General features: G+C 46.2%; 2 protein-coding genes and 1 long non-coding RNA gene across 4 annotated transcripts; 2 read left to right on the forward strand and 1 right to left on the reverse strand.

Annotated features, from left to right (window-relative positions):
- The first annotated feature begins 11,020 nt into the window (after window positions 1-11,020).
- On the forward strand, window positions 11,021-11,929 carry LOC138649521 (spidroin-1-like). Its single transcript, XM_069739994.1, has one exon. It carries the CDS (start codon window positions 11,021-11,023, stop codon window positions 11,927-11,929), a length of 909 nt encoding a protein of 302 aa, XP_069596095.1.
- Window positions 11,930-13,702: 1,773 nt separating this feature from the next.
- On the reverse strand, window positions 13,703-24,434 carry LTO1 (LTO1 maturation factor of ABCE1). 2 transcript variants are annotated; one of them, XM_069740567.1, is made up of 6 exons: window positions 24,277-24,407; window positions 24,037-24,081; window positions 19,765-19,870; window positions 17,315-17,385; window positions 15,686-15,803; window positions 13,703-14,709 (listed from the first exon to the last, which is right to left on the reverse strand). In XM_069740567.1, exons 1-6 carry the CDS (start codon window positions 24,324-24,326, stop codon window positions 14,641-14,643), a joined length of 459 nt encoding a protein of 152 aa, XP_069596668.1. In that variant the 5' UTR covers window positions 24,327-24,407; the 3' UTR covers window positions 13,703-14,640. The 2 variants fall into 2 exon arrangements, with proteins under 2 accessions (XP_069596668.1, XP_069596670.1); XM_069740569.1 differs by lacking the exon at window positions 24,037-24,081 and having other exon boundaries at window positions 24,277-24,434.
- A 1,646-nt stretch (window positions 24,435-26,080) lies between these two features.
- Window positions 26,081-26,936, forward strand: LOC138649401 (uncharacterized). The gene is made up of 3 exons (XR_011315304.1): window positions 26,081-26,359; window positions 26,451-26,510; window positions 26,619-26,936. It is a non-coding gene; the product is annotated as an uncharacterized lncRNA (long non-coding RNA).
- Window positions 26,937-26,997: the final 61 nt, after the last annotated feature.

Here is a 26,997-nt window from a genome sequence, read left to right on the forward strand (position 1 = left end):
TTGCGTAAGGGCAAGTTAGCGTTAAGGCTTTATCACAGGTTTATGTCAAAGAAGCTTTTGTTCTCATTTTTTTTTTTTCAACACTAAACTATATAATTTATCGCTAAGGTTTAAGTAAATATTTATTGCAAGAGATCCTTACAAGGCCAGTACCACCTTAAAAAAAATAAAATAAATAAATTAAAAAAAAAATTGCAACTTCCCCCTTGAAATATACTTTTTGGAGGTTCCCACCACCCATCGCGGCTGTCAACACTGACGATTCCGCGTCGCTCACACAAAGCACTGTCAATCTTAATCGCGGAGATTGTGTACTTGAAATTAGCCATCTTAAAATTCTCCCTCCATCGGCCCCTCGCCCTCTCCATCCTCATCCCACCCAAGTCCTTGTCCCACCACTTTTTGTTCTTGGCTAAAAGACACACAAAAAAAAATCTATAAAAAAAAAAAAAAAATTTGCACAATGAACCTCTAAACCTTTGTATTTTATGGAAAAAAAATTGTTTTTTGAAGGGTAGCGGTTGACTTCGGAAGAGAATGTATTGATGATGAGCTGCGCATGTGAGAAAATGTCCTTACGGTGTTGATTGTTTTAAAGAAAAAAAATAATAAGGAAAAAAAAAAGGAAAAATGTCAAAAAAAAAAAGGGGGGATTTCTCCAGTTTTATTAAAGCTGCTATGGATTTAAACTCCCAGTATGGTTTTGAAAAGTTTAGAAAAAAAAAAACCAGTGCTTTTCTGTATCTTACGTCATTGTTTTATTTTGCTGCTATTATGTCGTAGTCCTTTTTTGTTATGTATTGTCTTATACTGCCAATTTCTAGAATTTAATTTTCTCATAGAAAATTATAATGTCGACTTCCATGTGTTTTTTTTTTTTTTTTTATGATTTTTTTTTTTATGTCAGTTTTTACTTTATTGTGATTACTGCTCAATTCCAAAAAGAAAAAAAAAAGTTCTTGTTTCACAATACCTCATGTCTCATTGTTGTCACGTCCAGGTTTTTATTGCACCCTGGGTCCAGAATTATCATTATTGGTCTATTTTTAGTTTTTTAAATATGTATTTCAATCGTTCTAGAGACTTTCGACTTTCCATTGGAATGTGTGTAAAGTTGGCTTTACCGGCATTGACCTTGGTTGGCCCCATTATTGTTGGTTGTTGAGGTGCAACTGAGACCTCCGCCCTTTGGCCATTGTTCTTTAGTAACCTTGTACGGTTGGAAATATATATAAAAAAAAAAACAAGACCTCATTTCAGGTCAATGCTATTAAGGGGTATTTTGTTGATGTAACTATTGGGGGTCGAGAAACTTTTAGGTTATTGTTGGACTGAATGGGATAACATGCTGGACCTTGTACCAAAGCATGAGTTGGATGTGCACAGTCCAGAAGTTTCATTGGCATCATTATGGTTTATTACTATTAAGAATTTTTGGGATTAACTTTTGGGGGATAAATTACCTTTAGATGTTGTCGGACTTTGAGGCTCAAGATGTTGGAACTCTTAGCAACTCAATGACCATAGATTGCGTTGGATAAGGCCAATTACGTACTTAGGGGTCAATACTATCAAGACTTGTTTGGATTGATCTTTCGGGATCATTGACCTTTTTTGATGGTGGTGGACATTGGCCCAGCATGCTGGAACCCGCAGCCACTCATTGATCATAGATTGCATTGGATAAGGCCCAGTACTTCATTAGGAATTCGAAGCTATTAAGAAATTTTGGGATTGATATTTGAAGGTCCATGAACTTTTTAGATTATGTTGGACTTTGTGGCTCAGTATGCTGGAAATCGGAGCCACGTAATGATCGTAGAGTGAGTTGGAAGACCTCATTAGGAGTCAACGCTGAAATTTTTGGACTGACCTTTGGGGGTCAACGATATTTTTAGACTGTGTTGGACTTTGGCCCAGCATGCTGAAACTCATAGCCACTCAATGACCATAGATTGTGTTGGATAAGGCCAACAACGTCAATAGGAGTCAACGCTATGAAGACCTTTTTAGATTGATGTTTGGTGGTCAATGAACTTTTTAGATGGTGATAACGACTGTGTGGTTCAGCATGCTGGAACTCGTAGCCAACCAGTGATCATAGAGTGAGTTGCAGAAGCCTAATGACATCATAAGGGGTCAATACTATTGAGACTTCTTTTGGATTGACCTTTGGGGGGGGAGGCAATGAGCTTTTTAGTTGTTGGTGGCCTTTGTGGATCATCATGCTGGAAATCAAAGCCACTCGATGACCGTAGAATGAGTTGAATGACCTCATTAGGAGTCAATTCTATTAAGAAATTTCTGGAATGACCATTGTGGGCCAATACATTTGTGTTTTTTACGACTTTGTGGGGATGAGGAGGCCAGTATGTGAAAACTTTTAGATGCATGACTGCAGTGGAATAAATTGGGACATGGCCAACGTGCACAATCCAAGGGAGGAATTGGCATTGTTATGAGACAGTACTTAAAATTTTTTTTGGGATTTATCTTTAAGGGTCACTACTATTAGAAAAAAAATGACCATTGTGAGTTTAGGAACCTTATGGGACTGTTGTGGGCCTACATGGCGGAACTTATAGCTACATGACTACAGTAAAGTGAGTTACACCAGGCCTGCGCACAGTCCGAAGGGGGGGGGGAAAAACTCCACGTTGCACCTCTTTGTGATTGAAGTCAAGTTTTAGGTTGTTCGTAGAATGTTACTTTACATTTGATACCACTGTTTTTGTAGATGAAGCTCGTCACATGGAAATGTCAGTAGAGTAGGTACTGTTGGTCTGGATCGGATGGAAGGTGCTCAGTGCCAAAATGAAAAGAAGGCATCAACATCTCAAATGTATCACCGCAAACCAGCTAATGCTCTTACATGGAAAAAAAATATTTAATAAAAGCTCAGCTGGGCTCTGCATGCTGCTAAACCAAATCCAAATTGGTAGGGAGTAAGAACTTACAAAAATAATTGAGGGTTAATTTAATTTTTTTATTTTCTACTGCCAGGATCCACAAGTACGTGGCGCATCCTGTCCAAAAATTCCAGGAATATTTTTGCTTTTATTTTACTGTTTACCTCAAAAACTTCCATATGATCTAAAACTTTTTTTTTTCTCTCTCTCCTGGACCAAATGTGATAACGTCCCGGTAATTTTTTACAAAATTTTTATGTGTTTAAGTTTGATTTTTATTTTATTTTGCTGGGGCAGCATGTGAACAACTCTTGTTCTCACCTATTGTGACTCCTATAAGGCCAAAGTCTGTTGGTTCATGTTTTAATAGATGGGTAATGTTACTTTATTTACAGGTTTTTTTTGTTATTGTTAATTAGCCAATCAGTCAATATTTTTGCATCTTGTTCATGATGGTCGGTCTGAAACGCACATTGTCACCAACAGACCGTTATGTAATACATTATATTTTGAATTGAATGACAAAAAAAAAAACTAGGAATAAACCGTACAGAAAAAAACCCAAAACAATTTCTTGTGGTGTTATTTTTTTTCACACTTGATGAAAATACCAGAGATGTCTGATTATTGGACTAGTGGCGTTCTTCGTGCATATAGACTAGTTCTTCTGATTTGTCATGGTCGGACATTGCTTCCCCAAATTGGCAGTAGCCCCACAGAAGTCAGAGGAGACGAAATGCATCACTCAGAGATAGAAAACTTTCAATTGAATAGTTCAAAACTATTTTGAGTTTCAATAAATATGCGTTTTTTTTTTTACCTTGTATAAATGCCGCTGTTATCCTGAATCCAACGACATTTTTTTCTTGTTCCTGCGCCTCTCCATTCCTGAGATACGGCCCCTCTTTCCCTGTCTTTCTGGTTAATTTTATCCAAGTGGGTGTGGTTCTCGGCTCCTCAGGGGACGTCTTTTTGAGGACAACTCCCAGTTAGCTAAACAGATTATTTGTATTCTGGGAAGAGAGGGCCAGATCTCAGGAACGGAAAGGAGCAGAGATAAAAGAAAAACCATGCTGGATTCAGGAGAACAGCGGCAGGTAAAAAAAAAAGTTTAAAATTTTGCCTACAGTTACAAATTATCCCTACAAAAATATTAAGTGATAAATGTATGTATGATCAGGTGGGGAGATCCCTACGGGGCCTGTGTACCCCTGGTGAATGAGACGGCAGTGCTCGTGTGCATTCCCTGACTATCATCATGCACACTAATGCTGCATTCACATGAGACTTGTGGACCTCATTTCTAAGGATCTAACAGACCCGAAACAGATCATACATCTATAACCTATCCTGTAGTCTAGATTTGGAATAATCCCTTTAAGAGAGTTCTATCTTTTCATTTCGCAATTGTGTAATTTTAAGACCTCTCTCTTTTACAGGAGTTATTTTTTTTTGCTTTGAAGCTCCCTCTAATTTTTAGATGTTTCCCCTAAAAATAAACTGATCGAAGTGTCCTGCCGCTTTGTTAAAATGTGGGAGAACTTGGCAGCAAATGTTAGATTTCTCTGCGGTGACCCTACAGGAGAAGGTGAGCATCACACCTTTTGAAATCGGTGGGATTTCCGTGTAATGCATATACTTGTTGGGTTCTCCAGAAAGAGGGATAATTTGTCAAATATCCCGATCAGGGCCTTCTTCATAATGTGCCCTATCTCAGCATCACGGGTGGTAGCACCACTGAGCTGAGTACTCGACCGCTTCCTGGACTGGGCACGTCATGTTTTGGCCTCTTAGCATTTTGCCCATCAAATAAGTCACAGACTACGCTGATAATTTTTGGACAGTTTGGCATCTAGAACTGAACAGCCTTGCCAACGTTGTGCTATCCCTCCTCCTCCCCCGGCGTACGTAGCCACATAAATTAGCGAGTGGGCAGCGGTGAGTGATTGATGCTCCGCTATTTGCCGATACAGGACAGAAAGTCAGTGGAAAATTAAGTAGACAGAAAATTCCTTGTACCGTAATTCAAAATAATTTTGGGGTCAGATTTAAAGTAATAATCTGGGCAAAAGCTTTAGATTATGGTTGTCCTGCAGAGCGAAGGCGCCCGCCTCACCCCAAAGTTTCAATTCCGAACTTAAAGGAACAACAATGGGTGACTTGGGCGCCACCACTCAAGGCAATAACTAGGTTCTCCGCTCGTGTCCAGTGTGTCACATTTACAGGGAGGTTTAGAAAAAGTCAAGTACAGACTCATTCAAGTTAGCAAAGAGGTGATCCTCTACTGACCAAGTCCTAGCCTGCACGGGGCACTGTCTCAAAACCCTTTACATATGCCCCCTTAAGACTTTAGAAACCATCAGTAGTTCCCACGGACAGATCTTTATATTCCTATTGTGTCTACAAGTCCTGGTTTACATATAAATGCCTCAATGTGTTGAGCACGACTGCAGAAAATCCTAATGTATCCCATATATTATTCCGAACTTTACACCCTTGTACACTCACAGTACTTAGTTACTAATGTATCCCATGTATTATTCAGAATTTTACACCCTTGTACACTCACAGTACTTAGTTACTAATGTATCCCATATATTATTCAGAATTTTACACCCTTGTACACTCACAGTACTTAGTTACTAATGTATCCCATGTATTATTCAGAACTTTACACCCTTGTACACTCACAGTACTTGGTTACTAATGTATCCCATGTATTATTCAGAATTTTACACCCTTGTACACTCACAGTACTTAGTTACTAATGTATCCCATGTATTATTCAGAACTTTACACCCTTGTACACTCACAGTACTTGGTTACACTTTTTATGTGTTTTTATTGCGATCAGTAAACTAGCCTGCTCGATTACTGTTTCCGGTGAGTGGTGTAATGTAGGGGGTTAAAGCACTAATGGATTCTGAGTTTCTTATCGGACCAATATCCAACTATTTGAGCTTTTCAACACATAAATCCGTGCCCGCTGCCTTATAAGTGAATTATCCTCCAGGGACCTGACAGCTGTGCGGGAGGCGCCTTTCGGGGATTCTTGCCCACACGGGATGCGTGCATTTTTACGCTGCATCCATGTGATGAGGGGATCACAGACAGAATGTGGAGTATGAAACAAAGTCCTGGAACAGATGAGCGTCTGATAATAAAGATGGGCTCGGTTATTGGGCAAACCTGGCAGTATTGGGTCAACTTGCCAATTGCTAATTAGATTTTTTTGGGTGCCACAATCATTAGTAAGTGCCCCCTTCACTTCACATTCCATGTTTCGCCCTTGATCGCCCTACCTATGGCTCTGCTGCCATTCACACTCTGGTAGTCGCTGACTGGGCTTTTCTTACTTTTCCTACAGCGATAATGTCATGTACATCCATTTGACCGCTGCAGACCATCATCAGTCTTGGCATTCCAGCGCTATGCATGCAAGCTTCGATTCAGAGGCCAGTGATTGGCTGCAGCGGTCACATGGATGTACAGCGCGTTATCTGTGAAAAAGTGAGTCGGATTATCATTTTATAAAATATTTCCTGCCGGAACTTTAAATTTCTTACACTCTTACACAACCCCTTTAAGATTTGGCTCAGTGAACTTATCCACTGACTGCTGCAGCTGTCACTGAGCAGGTGCAGCAGCATAAAGGGCAGAGATAACTGCTCGCGTGCTCCCTCTGCTGGTCACTGTCTGGAACTGCAGGACTCAATTTGTGAAAATCGCACATCACACTGTTGCAATTAATTTTCTCGATTCATTTGTTATTTATAGTTTTTTTTCCACGATTTCATTATTCAGCATCAAATTGGAGACTGAATATGGTTAGATATGCACCGCAGGCGTTGTAATAAATTTGGCGTGTTTCGACCTTTAATCCACCTGAGCGTTTTTCATGTTCCTTATCCCTTCAATTTAAAGGGATTTTTCCGATAAGTGATGCCATATGGGGGACCGCTGCTTGTAGTAAAGGGGGCACAGCGCTAGTTTAGTGCAGCACCCTCTGTATTTCCCTGCACAGTCCCGGGCATCACCATGATAACACTGGTCAACAGCATTTTTGGTGCCAAAGATATTACATCGAATTTAGGGTAACTTTGCGGTGCTGATTCTGAATATGTCATCAGTTTTGCCAGATTGGCTCAAGTTTTTGAGATTTTTGGCATCTTATTTATAGCACTTGTTGGTAAATGCGACGCATCATCTCATTAATTTCTTTGGATTAGTACTTGAACTGAGCAGTTCTCAATATAGTTTTGTGTTAATTAGTGTTCTAAAAGTTTGTTCATAGCTTGATTTTTGCACTAACTTTATGTTGTTGTCTGTTTTCCAGTGAAAAGCATGAACTCATCAAGAAGAAGTTGTCTTAACGATCCAGACTCATTCTGTTACATTTGTGGTGAATACACACTGCCAAAACATAGAAGAAACATAACAGACTTCGTAAAAAAAGTGTATTTTGCCTATTTTGGGGTTATGCTTGGGGACCAAGACAAGTTTTGGGCACCACACATAGTGTGCAAAGCATGTATCGAATTATTACGAAAATGGAGCAAAGGACAAAGAAAAAGCTTCAAATTTGGTGTTCCAATGGTGTGGAGAGAGCAAAAAAATCATCATGATGACTGTTATTTCTGTGCAGTGCAAGTGCAAGGATTCAATAAGCATAAGAAACGAAAATGGGAGTATCCTAACATGGAATCTGCAAGAAGGCCTGTCCCTCATTGTGAAGATGTGCCTGTACCTGTGTTTACCATGTTACCTGACCTTCCCCCACCTGATGATGATGAAATGTGTATTCACCACAAATGTAACAGAATGAGTCTGGATCGTTAAGACAACTTCTTCTTGATGAGTTCATGCTTTTCACTGGAAAACAGACAACAACATAAAGTTAGTGCAAAAATCAAGCTATGAACAAACTTTTAGAACACTAATTAACACAAAACTATATTGAGAACTGCTCAGTTCAAGTACTAATCCAAAGAAATTAATGAGATGATGCGTCGCATTTACCAACAAGTGCTATAAATAAGATACCAAAAATCTCAAAAACTTGAGCCAATCTGGCAAAACTGATAGCATATTCAGAATCAGCACCCCAAAAATACCCCAAATTCATTAAAATATTTTGGACACCAGAAAAAAAATTTTTTGTTGTTGACCAAACTGATGGCGTATTCTAAGTGGAGTAAAGAAAATGGCGCAAATCCACATGTGATCATCATTTAGCGCTGCACCACCTTCTACATTTTCAGAGCACAATGATCGACCTGGTCACCTGGCTGTGCCCTATTCAATAAAAAGGACCTGCAGAGCAGTACTGCAGCATTTTTTCCACACCTGCCTAAAACTTTTGCTCAGTGCTGTTTATATATGCTGCTCAAAAACATAAAGGGGACACAAACAACAGAATAGAATTCAGAGTAAATCAAACTTCTGTGAAATCAAACTGTCCACTTAGGAAGTAGCACTGCTGACAATCAATCTCACATGCTGTTGTGCAAATGGAATAGACAACAGATGGAAATTATTGGCGATTATTAAGACACCAGCAATAAAGGAGCGGTTCTGCAGGTGGGGACCACAGACCACATCTCAGTACCAATGCTTTCTGGCTGATGTTTTGGTCATTTTTAAATGTTGGTCGTGCTTTCAAACTCGTGGTAACATGAGACGGACTCTACAACCCACACAAGTAGCTCAGGTAGTGCAGCTCATCCAGGATGGCACATCAATGTGAGCTGTGGCACGTCTGTTTGCTGTGTCTGTCAGCGTAGTGTCCAGAGGCTGGAGGCGCTACCAGGAGACAGGCCAGTACACTAGGAGACGTGGAGGGGGCCGTAGGAGGGCAACAACCCAGCAGTAGGACCGCTACCTCCGCCTTTGTGCAAGGAGGAAAAGGAGGAGCACTGCCAGAGCCCTGCAAAATGACCTCCAGCAGGCCACAAATGTGCATGTGTCTGTACAATCAGTTAGAAACCGACTTCATGAGGATGGTCTGAGTGCCCGACATCCACAGATGGGGTTTGTGCTCACAGCCCAACACCGTGCAGAATGCTTGGCATTTGCCACAGAACACCAGAATTGGCAAATTCACCACTGGCGCCCTGTGGTCTTCACAGATGAAAGCAGGTTCACACTGAGAACATGTGACAGACGTGACAGCATGGAGACTCCGTGGAGAGCGATCTGCTGCCTGCAACATCCTTCAGCATGACCGGTTTGGCAGTGGGTCAGTAATGGTGTGGGGTGGCATTTCTTTGGCGGGACGCACAGCCCTCCATGTGCTCGCCAGAGGTAGCCTGACTTCCATTATGTACCGGGATGAGATCCTCAGACCCCTTGAGAGATCATATGATGGTGCGGTTGGCCCTGGGTTCCTCCTAATGCAGGACAATGCCAGACCTCATGTGGCTGGAGTGTGTCAGCAGTTCCTGCAAGATGAAGGCATTGAAGCTATGGACTGGTCCGCGCGTTCCCCAGACCTGAATCCAATTGAGCACATCTGGGACATCATGTCTCACTCCATCCACCAACGTCACGTTGCACCACAGACTGTCCAGGAGTTGGCGGATGCTTTAGTCCAGGTCAGGGAGGAGATCCCTCAGGAGACCATCCGCCGCCTCATCAGGAGCATGCCCAGGCGTTGTAGGGAGATCATACAGGCACGTGGAGGCCACACACACTACTGAGCATCATTTCCTTGTCTTGAGGCATTTCCACTGAAGTTGGATAAGCCTGTAACTTCATTTTCCACTTTGATTTTGAGCATCATTCCAACTCCAGACCTCCGTGGGATATTAGTTGTGATTTACATTGATCATTTTTAGGTTTTATTGTTCTCAATACATTCCACTATGTAATGAATAAAGATTTACAGCTGGAATATTTCATTCAGTGATATCTAGGATGTGGGATTTAGTGTTCTCTTTATTTTTTGGGCAGTGTATATATCCCTGCACACAATACGGACATAAACAGGCTCTACGTTATACACACATCTGCACGGCGTTCTGTCCATGTGAATGAGGCCTTATTCTCTGCATTATTCTTCCTCGCCCGCCATGCGGCAGCTGCAGCCGCTCATCTCTGGGAGAAGAGGAATTCTTTCTTCCTTCGACCTCTGGGGACTTTTTCTTGCAATTCCATTGTAAGATGTCGGGGCCGGAGAACAATGGCGGCGTGTGTTTCTATACTGGTGCTGGTGCAGGCGGCTCAGGCCATGTGACACCGTATACAGTGTTTTGTCATCTTAGGAATGCCTTTGATCAGGAGTTTTTGCAAGAGAGGAAAGAAAAAAAAAACTGAAACTCTAATCCGTTCCCACAGTCCACTAAACGTGAGCTGGACCAACACTGGACAATGGCAGCGAGGCTTTGTGCCGGGACAATAGGACCCTCAATATTACCCGGCCCCCGACTCGCCCCGCCGCTCACTAAACTCTTGTATTCCCCATAAAAAAAAACTTTAATTCTAGAGGATTTTTTGTATAAATTTGCATTGGTTAGTCCCTCTGTTATTCCTCCTGGAAATATAAGAACAACTGTACAGAGGATGTGACCTCCTCATTCTGACATTCACGGCTGATCGCTAGAAGATCCGGTCAGAAGACACTTTTTGGAAACCCTCCTAGCAAGTGTCCAAAACCCTTTTTAAAAAATTATTTCAATATTTCACAGTCTCTTTTTTTTGTAGCAGGAACCCCTTAAAATAAAATGATCATCTGTAACCTGGAAATAAGGGAGCACTTTTCCTGCAGCGCCTCCAGAGGAGAATAGAAGGACTGCATGCCGCATGCAATGCCGGGTCCTCCAGAGAAAGAGACGCTCTTTGTAGTCGTGCTAGATTTTGGCTAATTAATCGAGCGGAAATAGGGGGTGATTTAGGGACCCTCAGCTGTCAGCTCGGAGGAGGGGCACCACTTTAGCCCCTTGGTGTACACATATAAGCTCCATGCAGATATTCGCCATGGTCAATGCTAATCAATGAGTCCCTATAGGACGCCTATGTTTCATGGGCCGCCATTGTGACTTCTGTTTTCACTCAATTTCCGGTATTGTCTAATGAACATCAGGGCAGCGAGTGGGCAGTTTAGAGTGGAGTGAATGGGCAGATCGGAGGGGAGCGAGTGGGCAGATCGGAGGGGAGCGAGTGGGCAGATTGGAGGAGAGCGAGTGGGCAGATCGGAGGGGAGCGAGTGGGCAGATTGGAGGCGAGCGAGTGGGCAGTTCGGAGGGAAGAGAGTGGGCAGGTCGGAGGAGAGCGAGTGGGCATATCGGAGGAGAGCGAGTGGGCAGATCGGAGGGGAGCGAGTGGGCAGATCGGAGGAGAGCGAGTGGGAGATCGGAGGAGAGCGAGTGGGCAGATCGGAGGGAAGCGAGTGGGCAGATCGGAGGGAAGCGAGTGGGCAGATCGGAGGGGAGCGGGTGGGCAGATCGGAGGGGAGCGGGTGGGCAGGTCGGAGGGGAGCGAGTGGGCAGGTCGGAGGGGAGCGAGTGGGCAGGTCTGAGGAGGGGAGCGAGTGGGCAGGTCGGAGGGGAGCGAGTGGGCAGATCGGAGGGGAGCGAGTGGGCAGATCGGAGGGGAGCGAGTGGGCAGATCAGAGGGAAGCGAGTGGGCAGATCGGAGGGGAGCGGGTGGGCAGATCGGAGGGGAGCGGGTGGGCAGGTCGGAGGGGAGCGAGTGGGCAGGTCGGAGAGGAGCGAGTGGGCAGATCGGAGGGAAGCGAGTGGGCAGATCGGAGGGGAGCGGGTGGGCAGATCGGAGGGGAGCGGGTGGGCAGGTCGGAGGGGAGCGAGTGGGCAGGTCGGAGGGGAGCGAGTGGGCAGATCGGAGGGGAGCGAGTGGGCAGGTCGGAGGGGAGCGGGTGGGCAGGTCAGAGGGGAGCGAGTGGGCAGATCGGAGGGGAGCGAGTGGGCAGGTCGGAGGGGAGCGAGTGGGCAGATCGGAGGGGAGCGGGTGGGCAGGTCGGAGGGGAGCGAGTTGGCAGATCAGAGGTGATCAGAGTGGAGTGAGCAGGCAGATCGGAGGTGAGAGGTCAGGCAGATCAGAGTGGAGCGATCGGACAGATCAAGGGTATGGAACGGGCAGATAGGAGGGGAGCGATCGGACAGATCGGAGGGGAGCGAACGGGCAGATCGGAGGGAGGGGTAGGGCAGATCGGAGGGGAGTGAGCGGGCAGATCGGAGGGGAGCGAACGGGCAGATAGGAGGGGAGCGAATGGGCAGATCGGAGGGAGGGGTAGGGCAGATCGGAGGGGAGTGAACGGGCAGATCGGAGGGAGAGGTAGGGCAGATCGGAGGGGAGTGAACGGGCAGATCGGAGGGAGGGGTAGGGCAGATCGGAGGGGAGTGAACGGGCAGATCGGAGGGAGGGGTAGGGCAGATCGGAGGGGAGTGAGCGGGCAGATCGGAGGGGAGCGTCAGCCATTGTATCAGCAGGAATGCTGCGGCTGACATCTTGGTTTTCTGTCTGACTCCATTGTTTAGATAGGGCCGTACAAGTCGTTACAGAGCCGCGGTCTTTTCACTATTGTCATCACGTCTTTCGTGTTCCTCGCACTTTCGCATAGATTTTACTGTCGCTCCTGTGACAACTGGAAGGGAATGAATCCGTTCTTCTAAGCTAATACAATTTGCTACAAATTTTCACACAAAATTTGGATTCTGATGGTCGACGATGTTGGTCGCGCTCCAACATGTGACCGTGTGAGGCCTGGTCACTGGAAAGACACCGGAGAGGTACGAGGGGAGCGGGCCGAGGAAGAGAAGAGATTACCATTTTATTTAACTCTTCCTGCCAGATTAGATTCCCGCTGAACTCATCTCTGACCCCTGAAATGAGCGAATCTGCAGAATTAAATTTCGCTCAACCCTAGTTCCATCATATCTGAAGAAGCGTCTCCATACAGCCGGGTAACGATGGGTCCGGGACATGAGCCGAAATGCACAGCCCCAATATCCTCTAATGTGAACATGGCCGAGGCCACGGCCGTCTCCCGGCAGAGCGAGGGCCGATCCCCAGAGCCGGGATTGCGTCCTTCAGCATGAAGCTGCGCTGTATATAGGTGGTCCGGCGGGCAGGACACAACAGAAGTGGTCAGCGCCTTCCAGTGCCACATCCTTTAACCTCTGCATTACATTTTTGGAATGGCAGCTCAGATCCAATGAAGTGAATAGTTTTTGGAGAAATAATTCACGCTTTCGCTGCCTGCACCACCCCTTTAAGATGGAGGTATTGTAGGATCCTCATGGTGCTCCAAACCCAGTTGAGTTTGAGTCCAGAATAATAATGGCTGGGATGCAGAGCATTTTTGTTTTGCAATACAGGTTTGATCCTGTAGGTGGCGCCCAAGCTCCACAAAACAAACAAACAGCTGGGCGCAGCTTAGCAGGATGTGCTGTTGCATGCTGACACCTACTGGACACATTCCGGTACTGCAGAACACATCTGCCTTAGCACAAATAAAGACCAATTCATCATCTGCATTCCTTTATTTAGTTACTTTTCTTTTTTCCTTTTTTTATTGTTTTGCCATATTTGTTGACTTTTTTTGCATCAAATTCTGCAAAATATCCTGAATTTTGTGCAAAATTAATTATTTCTTTTTTTGTCTACAACCTTTTTTTTCTATTTTTTCACTCCATAGAAGTGAGAAACTGGAGTATATTTGGGTTAAAAAAAAAAAAAAAAAAAATCACCATTGATGAATCAACTGAAAAAAACAAAAACTGGAAAACACCAAAACTGACTAAACACCAACTATATATAGACAAAGAAGGTGCAAGTCCATTGATTAAACTTTATTCTCAGGATCTTTGGGGGTCCCAGTGATTGGACCCCCAGCAACGATTGAGTGAGTTCACATCCTGGTGATACGCCATCACTAACTGATGCAGGAACACCCCTTTAAGGAACGTTAATATTTTCCCAGAGCTCTGTTCTAGCCCTATCTGGTGGGCAATGACGCAATCAGTCGGGGGTCCCCCTCATCAGGTCTGTCGTATGCACAGGATATCCACCTTCAGCAAGACCCCTAAATCATGTGCAGAAATCATCGCACTTGGCCAAGATTCATTATTAGGTGGCTAAAAGCAAACAACTAAAAATGTATAAAAATGGGGTAAAGTCCATGGATGCAGCCGGCGAGTAATTAATCACATGTGGGCAAAGAAAGTTCCGTTTTTGTTTTGTTGCCTTGGAGACCGACCACCGCCTGATAGACGGCACAACATGTGTAGTATTTACACGCTATTTTTTTCACTGTTTTGAAGCCGGTGGGTTTCGCCGTTACCTCCTAATCCCAGCAATGCTGGCAAGCTATAGACAGCAGCGGTGGTCGGTCTCCTAGGCAACAAGCTGTAAACACAAATGTTAATCTCATGAGATCCGCTGCAAATTTTAATAGGCAGGAAAATGCAAAAGTGCTCGTTTTTACAAGAACTATTTGACAATATCCATCTGTTATGGGGGGGATGGCAGCACAAACTACAAGTCTCAGCAAGCCCTGACTTCTTCACAGGAGGTCCTTCAGGTTCTTGGTGCGCTCAGGTTTCGGCGTGGACCTTCAGGAGGTTACGGCTCGTTATGGACTGTGACACTTGGGGTACGGCTGCGTCACCAGCAGCATTTTCAGTCCTCATCTTTCTGCACTGGACTCGGTCATGGCTCCGGGGCCGGGCCAGCACCCGCACAGTAGGAGGATCCGTTGTCAGCGCTGCCCAGATCAGAACGAGAGTCCGGAGGCTTCATAGGTCACGGAGAAGTCGGGCTGAACGTTCAGAATGGAGCAAACCTGCAGGAGCAAAGCTCGAGTCACAACACAAGCTGCAAATATTGTAGGACCATCGTAGACCCCCTTTAACCTCCCCGCTACTTCCTTGCAAGAAACCATTTTTCTTTTAACAATGCTTGGACCTCAGTGCTACACGGCAGAGCCGAGGAAGCCCCCTCTACAATATGGCACCTTACAGACCCCCGCAGCACCACGGGCTCCGCATGATACTCCCCAGCTGCACCGGATCAGAGGACCCTCCGACCCATAATGGGTTATCACATTGACCCTTCATGACCGCACAGAGTAACTTTATGTGTCGGGGAGGAGCTCAGGAGCTGCGTTACACAGCCGGCACCTGCCTGTAACAGCAGCGATCAGAGCTCCAATCGCTGCCGTTTAACCAGTTAAATGCCGCTATCAAGTGCAGAGGGAAGGGAGATTAAAAAAGTGAAAAATTAAAAATCAATAAATAATAAACACATAAGTCTGAATCTACTTGCTTTTCCCAATACAAAGAAAATTAATATATATATATATATATATATATATATATATATATATATATATATATATATATATATATATATATATATATATAAATATACAATCAAGATATAAAAAAAAAATAATTGAGAGGTATAGGTAAAAAAAAAAAAAGTAATAATGGAGAAATCCGCCCCTGGAATCGAGATGATCCGCCCCTGGAAAAAAAAAAAAGGCTCAGACCGTCGTCTGTACCCTAAAATGATAGCGATAAAAGAGTCAGCTCGCCACACAGAAAAACAAACCCCAAACAACAGCTCCATCGATGGGAGAAAAAAGAAAAATGTTCCGGTGATGCCATAATCATACCGACCTGGAGAATCACCATACAAAAAAAAATGGCGCAGAGAAAAACGACAATAATAAAGGGTGGATTCGGAATGTTCTGACGGAACTTCTCGGAGCGTCACTTATAGAAGGAGGACGAGCGCAGGAGCCCCCCGACACTCACCTGCTTCACTTTCCCCCGGACCCTGGACAGGTCGTCCTGGAGCTTCTCATTAGTGGGGTCTTCTGTGGGGAAGCTCTGAATCATTTTGATCAGGGAATCCAGGATCTTTATTTTTTTTCTGTAAGAAATGGAAAACAATATAAAATCAGAATTGACTAAATCGTAAATGGCAGAATAGCAGCGAGTAATTGGCCATAAGTAGCGATGAGCGAATATACTCGTTACTGGAGATTTCTCGAGCACGCTCGGGGGTCCTCCGAGTATTTGTTAGTGCTCGGAGATTTCGTTTTCATCGCCTCAGCTGAATGATTTACATCTGTTAGCCAGCATAAGTACATGTGGGGGTTGCCTGGTTGCTAGGGAACCCCCACATGTTATGAAGCTGGCTAACAGACGTAAATCATTCAGCTGAGGCGATGAAAACTAAATCTCCGAGGACTAAATAAATACTCGGCGGACCCCCGAGCGTGCTCTGGAAATCCCGAGTAACGAGTATATTCGCTCATCACTAGTCATACGTCTATATAAATGTCAGACGCCCAGGAGTCGATCAGCCGATTGAAGGCAGAGGACAGCGCCCTCCATTGTGTGGTGGCTGCTCGTGGTACTGCAGCTCTCAGCCACTACACTGTATACGGGGCCGTCCCTCCAATCAGTTGATCAATGTATCATCAGAAAGTGACTTATTGTGCCGAAATCTAAAAAAGTAAAAAAACAACCGAAATCGGATGGACACTAAAAATTGATTGTATTTTGGTACCGAGTTAGCCAGAAAAATCTACGCCCAAAAGGTAAAAAAAAAAGTAAGACTGATACCTTTATTGGCTAACCAGAAAAATGATACGTACATGCTTTCAGAGCACAGAGGCTCCTTCATCAGGTGGGATGATGTCACAGCTCACCTCCTCCTCCTCCTCCTGTACAATGACCTGACAGGTCGCAGAGCATGCCCAGAATACTCCCACATGGAAGTCATGCTGATGGCTATGGCTGTGACACGGACAAGGATGGCAGCACAATGCTCCTGACTGGCCGGCAGCTCTCCCGGGCCGAGCGTGACAGCATGTGCTTCTATGCAGCCGTCACGTTCAGGTAAGGAGAGCCGCCAGCCAGTCCGAGCACCGTGCTGTGATCGATCGTCGCCTGTGTTATACGGCCGGGTGACTCTTCCCTAAATGGAGTTAATAGAACATTGAGCAAAACAGAAAATAGAATGAAAAAAAAAACCAACACAATAAATCAGAAAATGAAAACAGATTTGGAAATAAGAATATTAGCGTTGAGCAAAAACATCTGCAGGACCCCGGTCCAGAGCAGACGTTGTCGGCAGCCTGTGGCCGCCAGACCAGGGCCACGAGAACGTCCTTCACCGTCACACGAATGCCAACCTCGGGAGGTTTCTTGTGATTACTCGGCCCCCCGCGATGTCGTGACCAGGTGCCGGCATTCGAGCGCTGGTTGACGACATCGGTCCTCACGACCCTTGTCCGGTCACCAGACTCATTAGATGGGATCACGGCCCTGCGAATGTTCATACTCAGCTCTAAAGAACGTGTGTGACGGAGAGTAAATGATAATACACGAGACATTTAGGACCACCAGCAGCACCGCCACGGCCCACGGGCTCACCTCTGCTTCTCATCGGTGGTGGGCAACAGGAGGAGTCTCCACGTGGACGCAAATCCCAGATAACAACCGAGCTGGAAAACGCCAGAAATGATAAGATTAACTGACAACCCTCCTCAGATCCATCATTACCTGACACTAAACATCACGGCAGAGGAAAAACAGAACGACCAAAACACTACAAGCACCAAACGGTGAAGTGATAACATCGACTATCAGGCAACAACGGCGCCAGTCAGCGGAGAGAGATATAAGGCAGCAAGGGATCGGTCAGATCTCAAAGAGGAGGCAGGAAAAATGAGCAAGCGGCAAAATGTGATGGCTCCATGGCTGAGTCAGAGCATCTCTAAAATGGGGTGTTCACGGTATACGGCAGGTCTTGTGGGGTGTTCCCAGTATACGGCAGGTCTTGTGGGGTGTTCCCAGTATACGGCAGGTCTTGTGGGGTGTTCCCAGTATATGACAGGTCTTGTGGGGTGTTCCCAGTATACGGCAGGTCTTGTGGGGTGTTCCTGGTATACGGCAGGTCTTGTGGGGTGTTCCCAGTATATGGCAGGTCTTGTGGGGTGTTCCCAGTATATGGCAGGTCTTGTGGGGTGTTCCCAGTATACGGCAGGTCTTGTGGGGTGTTCCCGGTATACGGCAGGTCTTGTGGGGTGTTCACGGTATACGGCAGGTCTTGTGGAGTGTTCCTGGTATACGGCAGGTCTTGTGGGGTGTTCCCAGTATATGGCAGGTCTTGTGGGGTGTTCCTGGTATACGGCAGGTCTTGTGGGGTGTTCCCAGTATATGGCAGGTCTTGTGGGGTGTTCCCAGTATATGGCAGGTCTTGTGGGGTATTCCTGGTATACGGCAGGTCTTGTGGGGTGTTCCCAGTATATGGCAGGTCTTGTGGGGTGTTCCCAGTATACGGCAGGTCTTGTGGGATGTTCACGGTATACGGCAGGTCTTGTGGGGTGTTCCCAGTATATGGCAGGTCTTGTGGGATGTTCACGGTATACGGCAGGTCTTGTGGGGTGTTCCCAGTATATGGCAGGTCTTGTGGGGTGTTCCCAGTATATGGCAGGTCTTGTGGGGTATTCCTGGTATACGGCAGGTCTTGTGGGATGTTCCCAGTATATGGCAGGTCTTGTGGGATGTTCACGGTATACGGCAGGTCTTGTGGGGTGTTCCCAGTATACGGCAGGTCTTGTGGGGTGTTCCCAGTATACAGCAGGACTTGTGGGGTGTTCCCAGTATACGGCAGGTCTTGTGGGGTGTTCCCAGTATATGGCAGGTCTTGTGGGATGTTCACGGTATATGGCAGGTCTTGTGGGGTGTTCCCAGTATATGGCAGGTCTTGTGGAGTCTTCCCAGTATATGGCAGGTCTTGTGGGGTGCTCCTGGTATACGGCAGGTCTTGTGGGGTGTTCCCAGTATATGGCAGGTCTTGTGGGATGTTCACGGTATACGGCAGGTCTTGTGGGGTGTTCCCAGTATATGGCAGGTCTTGTGGGATGTTCACGGTATACGGCAGGTCTTGTGGGGTGTTCCCAGTATATGGCAGGTCTTGTGGGATGTTCACGGTATACGGCAGGTCTTGTGGAGTGTTCCCAGTATATGGCAGGTCTTGTGGGATGTTCACGGTATACGGCAGGTCTTGTGGAGTGTTCCCAGTATATGGCAGGTCTTGTGGGGTGTTCCTGGTATGTGTGTAGTAGTTAGTATCTACTAATCTACCAAAATTGGTCCAAGGATGGGAGATGGTTTTAATATTATGGCTAACCACAATATATTGCAATACGGAGACGCACAGGCGCAGGGGATGCACAGGCGCGGGGGACGCAGAGGTGCGGGGGACGCACAGGTGTAGGGGTCACACAGGTGTAGGTGTAGCACAGGTGCGGGGCACAGTAGACGCAGAGGCGCGGGGGTCGCACAGGTGTAGGTGTTGCACAGGTGCGGGGGACGCACAGGTGTAGGGGTCACAGGTGTAGGGGTCGCACAGGTGTAGGTGTTGCACAGGTGCGGGGGACGCACAGGTGTAGGGGTCACACAGGTGTAGGGGTCGCACAGGTGTAGGTGTTGTACAGGTGCGGGGCACAGTAGACGCAGAGGCGCGGGGGGCGCACAGGTCAGTCTCTGTACTGTGGACGCAGTGAGGCAATGATGTAGTGACAGATAACGCTGCAGGAGGCGCCGATGTCTCGGAGAGGCTGTAATGAGCAGAGGGAACGCTCTGTCCTGGTGACGCGTCCAGACCTGGTGTCAGCACTAAACCTGAAGTCATAAGACCAAAGGCGATAGAGGAAATGACTGGAGAGCAATCACTGCCCCAGGAGCTAAATATATCACTGGAGGTGTGATCACAGATAATGGGAGTAGTAGTGCTGGATGACAACACGGATTAGTGGCACCCGGTGACACAGAAATGATGTGACACGTATCGATCCCTCGGAGCCGCGCGCCTTTACCTCAGATCCAGCTCTCGCCCCATACATGGCTCCATATTGCTTCCCCTCCGTCTCACCGATGTGTTTTCCTTCAGCAAATCCTTCTTCATATCCTTCCCCTCGGTATCTGCAGGCGTCACAAGACAAAGATCAGATAAACTGCTGAAAATCTAGGAAGGTTTCATCAACCCCTGACGTGGGATATCAGGGACCCCCCAAGTGCCTGACAATAAAGGGGTCCAGGGCGTGGGTTACTAATGCGGCCCCTTGTAAGAAAGCTGCAGCATGTAAGGGCATGAAGACACAAAAGAGCATAGTAGAACCAAAAACACTCATTTTCAAAAAATCACAGTAATCCGCAAGTGCTAGTAAAAAGATGTAAAAAACAGGGTATTTGGTTGATACGTTTTTTGCAAAAAATGTATACTAAGCTGCTCTACCAAACGTCAAGGTATACCCATATCAGAGCAGTCCTAACTGATGTATGCAATCCCTATCTGATGTATTTAAAAACCTGATCATCTGTATAATACCTGTGTGAACAGGGTTCAGAGAGGAAAAGTCCATGTGGACATGCTGAGTGGAACATCAGATAGGGATTGCATACATCAGTTAGGACTGCTCTGATATGGGTATACCTTGACGTTTGGTAGAGCAGCTTAGTATACATTTTTTGCAAAAAACGTATCAACCAAATACCCTGTTTTTTACATCTTTTTACTAGCACTTGCGGATTACTGTGATTTTTTGAAAATGAGTGTTTTTGGTTCTACTATGCTCTTTTGTGTCTTCAAGTTTCTTGGTGGTGTGTGAGCATGTTCCTACAGACTTGTTCACTGTGCGAGTAGCCCATGTGTTCCTGTTTCCAGCATGTAAGGGCATGTAGGCTGCAGTTTGCTCCAGAGCAGCGCTCTTGGTCACCTGACTGTGGAGAGCAGTGGGCCGCATTCACTTACATGAGCATGAACTCACCAGCCGTACAGGAGAGGGATCTGACAGTAAACCAGCGCTGCATTCTCAGAAATGGTAATAATATCCTGTAAGAAGAAAGGACTGGGCATATCTAAAATCCAACATGCCTGATCCTTCATTCACAAGATCACCTGAGAGCCATGACACCACCGTCAGTTGTAATCGGCAACTTCAGTGAACTTTGGTCTAATGTTTAAGGAGCTGATGTAATTGCAGCAAACCCCCAGCTGGAAAAAGAGGTACTGCCAACATTTCTACCAATGAAGTGAATGGAAAGTGTGTGTAACAGTGCGGGGTCACACGGCAGAGATATGCAGCGTCACCTGACTCATCACATTACACAGCTCCTATAGAATGCAGCCGTCGCTGGGCACGTAAGACGTGTGCAATGTGCGGAGCGGAGCCGCACGTCCGGGTCTGCAGAGCAGCAGGAATAGATCTGCAATGTAATGGAGGTTTCTGGCTTCATGAAAAGCACAGAATAAGAGATAAAGTGCTGATTACTAGGGGGTCCGACCGCTGGAACCCCCACAACCTGGCTACGACAGGGGATGCTGCGCATGCGCCCAATCACTGTCTGTTGGATGCGAGTGCAGCTCTCTTCTAACAGGGGGCTCTGGAGTCCCATTATGGGCATCAATGGGGGTCCCAGTGGTCAGACCTCTAGTAATCAGCCAGTTATGGCCCAGCATCAGTGGGGGTCCCAGTGGTCACACCTCTAGTAATCAGCCAGTTATGGCCCAGCATCAGTGGGGGGTCCCAGTGGTCAGACCTCTAGTAATCAGCCAGTTATCACCCATCATCAGTGGGGGTCCCAGTGGTCAGACCTCTAGTAATCAGCCAGTTATTGCCCGTCATCAGTGGGGGGTCCCAGTGGTCAGACCTCTAGCAATCAGCCAGTTATCGCCCATCATCAGTGGGGGTCCCAGTGGTCAGACCTCTAGTAATCAGCCAGTTATCGCCCAGCATCAGTGGGGGTCCCAGTGGTCAGACCTCTAGTAATCAGCCAGTTATCGCCCAGCATCAGTGGGGGTCCCAGTGGTCAGACCTCTAGTAATCAGCCAGTTATCACCCATCATCAGTGGGGGTCCCAGTGGGCAGACCTCTAGTAATCAGCCAGTTATCGCCCAGCATCAGTGGGGGTCCCAGTGGTCAGACCTCTAGTAATCAGCCAGTTATCGCCCAGCATCAATGGGGGTCCCAGTGGTCAGACCTCTAGTAATCAGCCAGTTATTGCCCACCATCAGTGGGGGTCCCAGTGGTCACACCTCTAGTAATCAGCCAGTTATTGCCCGTCATCAGTGGGGGGTCCCAGTGGTCAGACCTCTAGTAATCAGCCAGTTATCACCCATCATCAGTGGGGGTCCCAGTGGTCAGACCTCTAGTAATCAGCCAGTTATTGCCCGTCATCAGTGGGGGTCCCAGTGGTCAGACCTCTAGCAATCAGCCAGTTATCGCCCATCATCAGTGGGGGTCCCAGTGGTCAGACCTCTAGTAATCAGCCAGTTATCGCCCAGCATCAGTGGGGGTCCCAGTGGTCAGACCTCTAGTAATCAGCCAGTTATCGTCCAGCATTAGTGGGGGTCCCAGTGGTCAGACTTCTAGTAATCAGCCAGTTATCGCCCAGCATCAGTGGGGGTCCCAGTGGGCAGACCTCTAGTAATCAGCCAGTTATCGCCCAGCATCAGTGGGGGTCCCAGTGGGCAGACCTCTAGTTATCAGCCAGTTATCGTCCAGCATCAGTGGGGGTCCCAGTGGGCAGACCTCTAGTAATCAGCCAGTTATCACCCATCATCAGTAGGGGTCCCAGTGGTCAGACCTCTAGTAATCAGCCAGTTATCGCCCATCATCAGTGGGGGTCCCAGTGGGCAGACCTCTAGTAATCAGCCAGTTATCGCCCATCATCAGTGGGGGTCCCAGTGGTCAGACCTCTAGTAATCAGCCAGTTATCGCCCATCATCAGTGGGGGTCCCAGTGGTCAGACCTCTAGTAATCAGCCAGTTATCGCCCATCATCAGTGAGGGTCCCAGTGGTCAGACCTCTAGTAATCAGCCAGTTATTGCCCAGCATCAGTGGGGGTCCTAGTGGTCAGACCTCTAGTAATCAGCCAGTTATCACCCATCATCAGTGGGGGTCCTAGTGGTCAGACCTCTAGTAATCAGCCAGTTATCACCCATCATCAGTAGGGGTCCCAGTGGTCAGACCTCTAATAATCAGCCAGTTATCGCCCATCATCAGTGGGGGTCCCAGTGGTCAGACCTCTAGTAATCAGCCAGTTATCACCCATCATCAGTGGGGTCCCAGTGGTCAGACCTCTAGTAATCAGCCAGTTATCACCCATCATCAGTGGGGGTCCCAGTGGTCAGACCTCTAGTAATCAGCCAGTTATCGCCCATCATCAGTGGGGGTCCCAGTGGTCAGACCTCTAGTAATCAGCCAGTTATCGGCCGGTATCAGTGGGGTCGCAGTGGTCAGACCTCTAGTAATCAGCCAGTTATCGCCCATCATCAGTGGGGTCCCAGTGGTCAGACCTCTAGTAATCAGCCAGTTATCGGCCGGTATCAGTGGGGTCCCAGTGGTCAGACCTCTAGTAATCAGCCAGTTATCGGCCGGTATCAGTGGGGTCCCAGTGGTCAGACCTCTAGTAATCAGCCAGTTATCGGCCGGTATCAGTGGGGTCCCAGTGGTCAGACCTCTAGTAATCAGCCAGTTATCGGCCGGTATCAGTGGGGTCCCAGTGGTCAGACCTCTAGTAATCAGCCAGTTATCGGCCGGTATCAGTGGGGTCCCAGTGGTCAGACCTCTAGTAGTCAGCCAGTTATCGGCCGGTATCAGTGGGGTCCCAGTGGTCAGACCTCTAGTAGTCAGCCAGTTATCGGCCGGTATCAGTGGGGTCCCAGTGGTCAGACCTCTAGTAATCAGCCAGTTATCGGCCGGTATCAGTGGGGTCGCAGTGGTCAGACCTCTAGTAGTCAGCCAGTTATCACCCATCATCATCATCATCATCATGTCCAGAGCGAGTCACCTGCGACGGCGCCTCCATCATATCCGTGTTACGTCCGTGACACCACAGAAATCGTCAGATGTGACGACTCCGGCTACTAAGTGACACTAGTGAGGCGGCATCGGCTCTAATGATTCCTGACACAGGATCACTAATCTTCCCAATGTGCTGGATTTTCTTGCATTATTGCATTTGTGCCTTTTTTCTATTTTTTTTAATGTTTTTCCTCTACGCCTTTTTTTTTTAAATCTCTTTTACGCCTTCCCCTGCGGCCCCGGAGCACACTGAACTTTGTGAGTTCTCGCCCTTTCCAGTACCTGAGCTTGCTGTCAGTGAATGGAAACACAACAATGCCAGCTCCACTGCAAAAAAAAAAAAAAATAATAATAATAGATGTTTCTAATTTCTAGCCACTGCAGCAAGCAGATATCCTGAAACAGTAGGGGGAAGTATATTACAGACGTGCAGAACTTCCTGTTTCCACATCCGTGCTGTGGGGGTCACTCAGGAAGTCGCCGCTAGATGGCGCCCGCTCCCCCGTGGCATCGCCCGCTCACCTCTCCTCACACATCACAATCCCCCCGAACAGGTCGTCCGCGCACTCCATGGTGACGAGATGTGAAAGAAAGGGAACCTGACATTACCGGACCGAGTTGTCGGGGGAAGACGCAGAGCCGAGCACAGAACAGGAAGTAGATGCGAGCAGACTTCCGGAACTACGCAGGTATGACGAGTCTCACAGGCGGGACTTGCCGTGAGGGAATGAGGGGGCGACGGTGCCGCTGCGGGGTCTTCTGCGGCCTACACGGTGGTCTCTCACTCAGTGAAGATGATGTATGGCGCTTTGTGTAAAGAAAAAAAATATGTATAATGTGTGTAATATAAAAAAGTGAAAAATAAAAGGTAAATATAGATAATTATAAAATAATATGTAAACTTATAATATAAAAATATAGTAAACTGTATTTATTTTTACATATACTTTACTATATATTTACTTTTAAAAGTAAATATAAAATTTTTTTACCTTTTATGTTTTTTTAAATAAAGTAAGTTTTTTTTATATATATCTTTAAAACAAGTAAATATATAAATAAAAAGATATAACATATATAAAGTAAAACAAACTCTCTTAAATATTTTTCTATTTAAAAGATAGTTTGTTTTACTTTATATATGTTCTCGGCTGTAGGGGGCAGTGTAACCCCTTGTGTCTGGGCTGTGCTAGGACAGGAGCCTAAGGCTGGGTTCACATTGCGCTAGGTGTGTCCGTCTAACGGACTCGTTTTTAAGTAGTAAAAACGCAATGTAACGCACATACTAACGCGCCCATAGACTTGCATTGTCTGACGCATCGTGACGCATCCCTAAATTGGTATGCGTTTGTCACATAACGTTTTTTTTCTGACGGACCTTCAACGCGGCTTGCAGCGTTTTCGGGTCCGGCCAAGCTAACGCACTACTAACGGAAGCGTTCATTCTGCCATAGAAGGCTATGGCAAACGCAGTCAGACGCAAATCATGAAAAATTTCCAAATAGAACCACACGTTTTAATAGCTTTTGAAGGTGGTCACATGTGGTCATGTGACAGGAAATGTGACTTCGGCCATTAAAATATCCCACTCACACAAAGTCTCCTGCACGTGACAGAGTGTTTTGCCGTAGAATGAATGTTAACATTATTTAATGTTAAAATATTTTTTTTTACATTTTACATACACAATAGGTTGTGGCACAAGGAGGACAAAAAAAGAAAAAAGGTCCCTAGCCGTCTGTCGTCGCCACAACTGCCAGTGGTAAATATAAAATAGAAATATTCTATCCAATATTTACCAACAAAAAAAAAAGAACAACTTTATTGACAGTGACAAACGCAGACAAACGGATACTTCGTAAACGGACATCAAAATGAAAAAACGCGATCACATGCGTTAACGCTAGCGTTACCGTGACGACGAATTTCACATATTTTTGCTCCGTTTCTGTACATGCGTTTAACGCATCCGTTTGACGCCATGTACTTGACGCAATGTGAACCTAGCCTAAGGCTGGGTTCACATTGCGCTAGGTGTGTCCGTCTAACGGACTCGTTTTTAAGTAGTAAAAACGCAATGTAACGCACATACTAACGCGCCCATAGACTTGCATTGTCTGACGCATCGTGACGCATCCCTAAATTGGTATGCGTTTGTCACATAACGTTTTTTTTCTGACGGACCTTCAACGCGGCTTGCAGCGTTTTCGGGTCCGGCCAAGCTAACGCACTACTAACGGAAGCGTTCATTCTGCCATAGAAGGCTATGGCAAACGCAGTCAGACGCAAATCATGAAAAATTTCCAAATAGAACCACACGTTTTAATAGCTTTTGAAGGTGGTCACATGTGGTCATGTGACAGGAAATGTGACTTCGGCCATTAAAATATCCCACTCACACAAAGTCTCCTGCACGTGACAGAGTGTTTTGCCGTAGCTAAATTGTAAGTACATTTCTATATATTATATATCTCTGTATACATCATGGGAGTCTGTAATGTCCGTCGGATGTGTGTGTACTAAAAATGTATTGTTTTGTTGCACACAGATGTCGGATACAGATGTCAGCAGCAGCAGCGTGTCTGCGATTTTTTCTTCTGAGTCGGTAGGCTTGCACTTTAAAAAACCATGTTGTGTGAAACTCCATTGTATTGAGCTAGGCATAACAATCCTGTTTATTGTTTTATTGTGAATAGGAGTCTTCTGAGCCCAAGGCTGTTAGACCTCCCCCAAAAAAACACGCAAAAACAACAAAGGTACATAGCACACATGTTGAATTTTTCAGGCATAAATTTATTGATCCAATGAATGTTAACATTATTTAATGTTAAAATATTTTTTTTTACATTTTACATACACAATAGGTTGTGGCACAAGGAGGACAAAAAAAGAAAAAAGGTCCCTAGCCGTCTGTCGTCGCCACAACTGCCAGTGGTAAATATAAAATAGAAATATTCTATCCAATATTTACCAACAAAAAAAAAAGAACAACTTTATTGACAGTGACAAACGCAGACAAACGGATACTTCGTAAACGGACATCAAAATGAAAAAACGCGATCACATGCGTTAACGCTAGCGTTACCGTGACGACGAATTTCACATATTTTTGCTCCGTTTCTGTACATGCGTTTAACGCATCCGTTTGACGCCATGTACTTGACGCAATGTGAACCTAGCCTAAGCCGCGTTCACATCAACGTTTGGTGCTTGTGTGAACCTTGGTGCAGATCTAAAAGTCTG

The sequence above is a fragment of the Ranitomeya imitator genome, chromosome 9 (genome assembly GCF_032444005.1).
Source record: "Ranitomeya imitator isolate aRanImi1 chromosome 9, aRanImi1.pri, whole genome shotgun sequence".
NCBI lineage: Eukaryota > Metazoa > Chordata > Amphibia > Anura > Dendrobatidae > Ranitomeya > Ranitomeya imitator.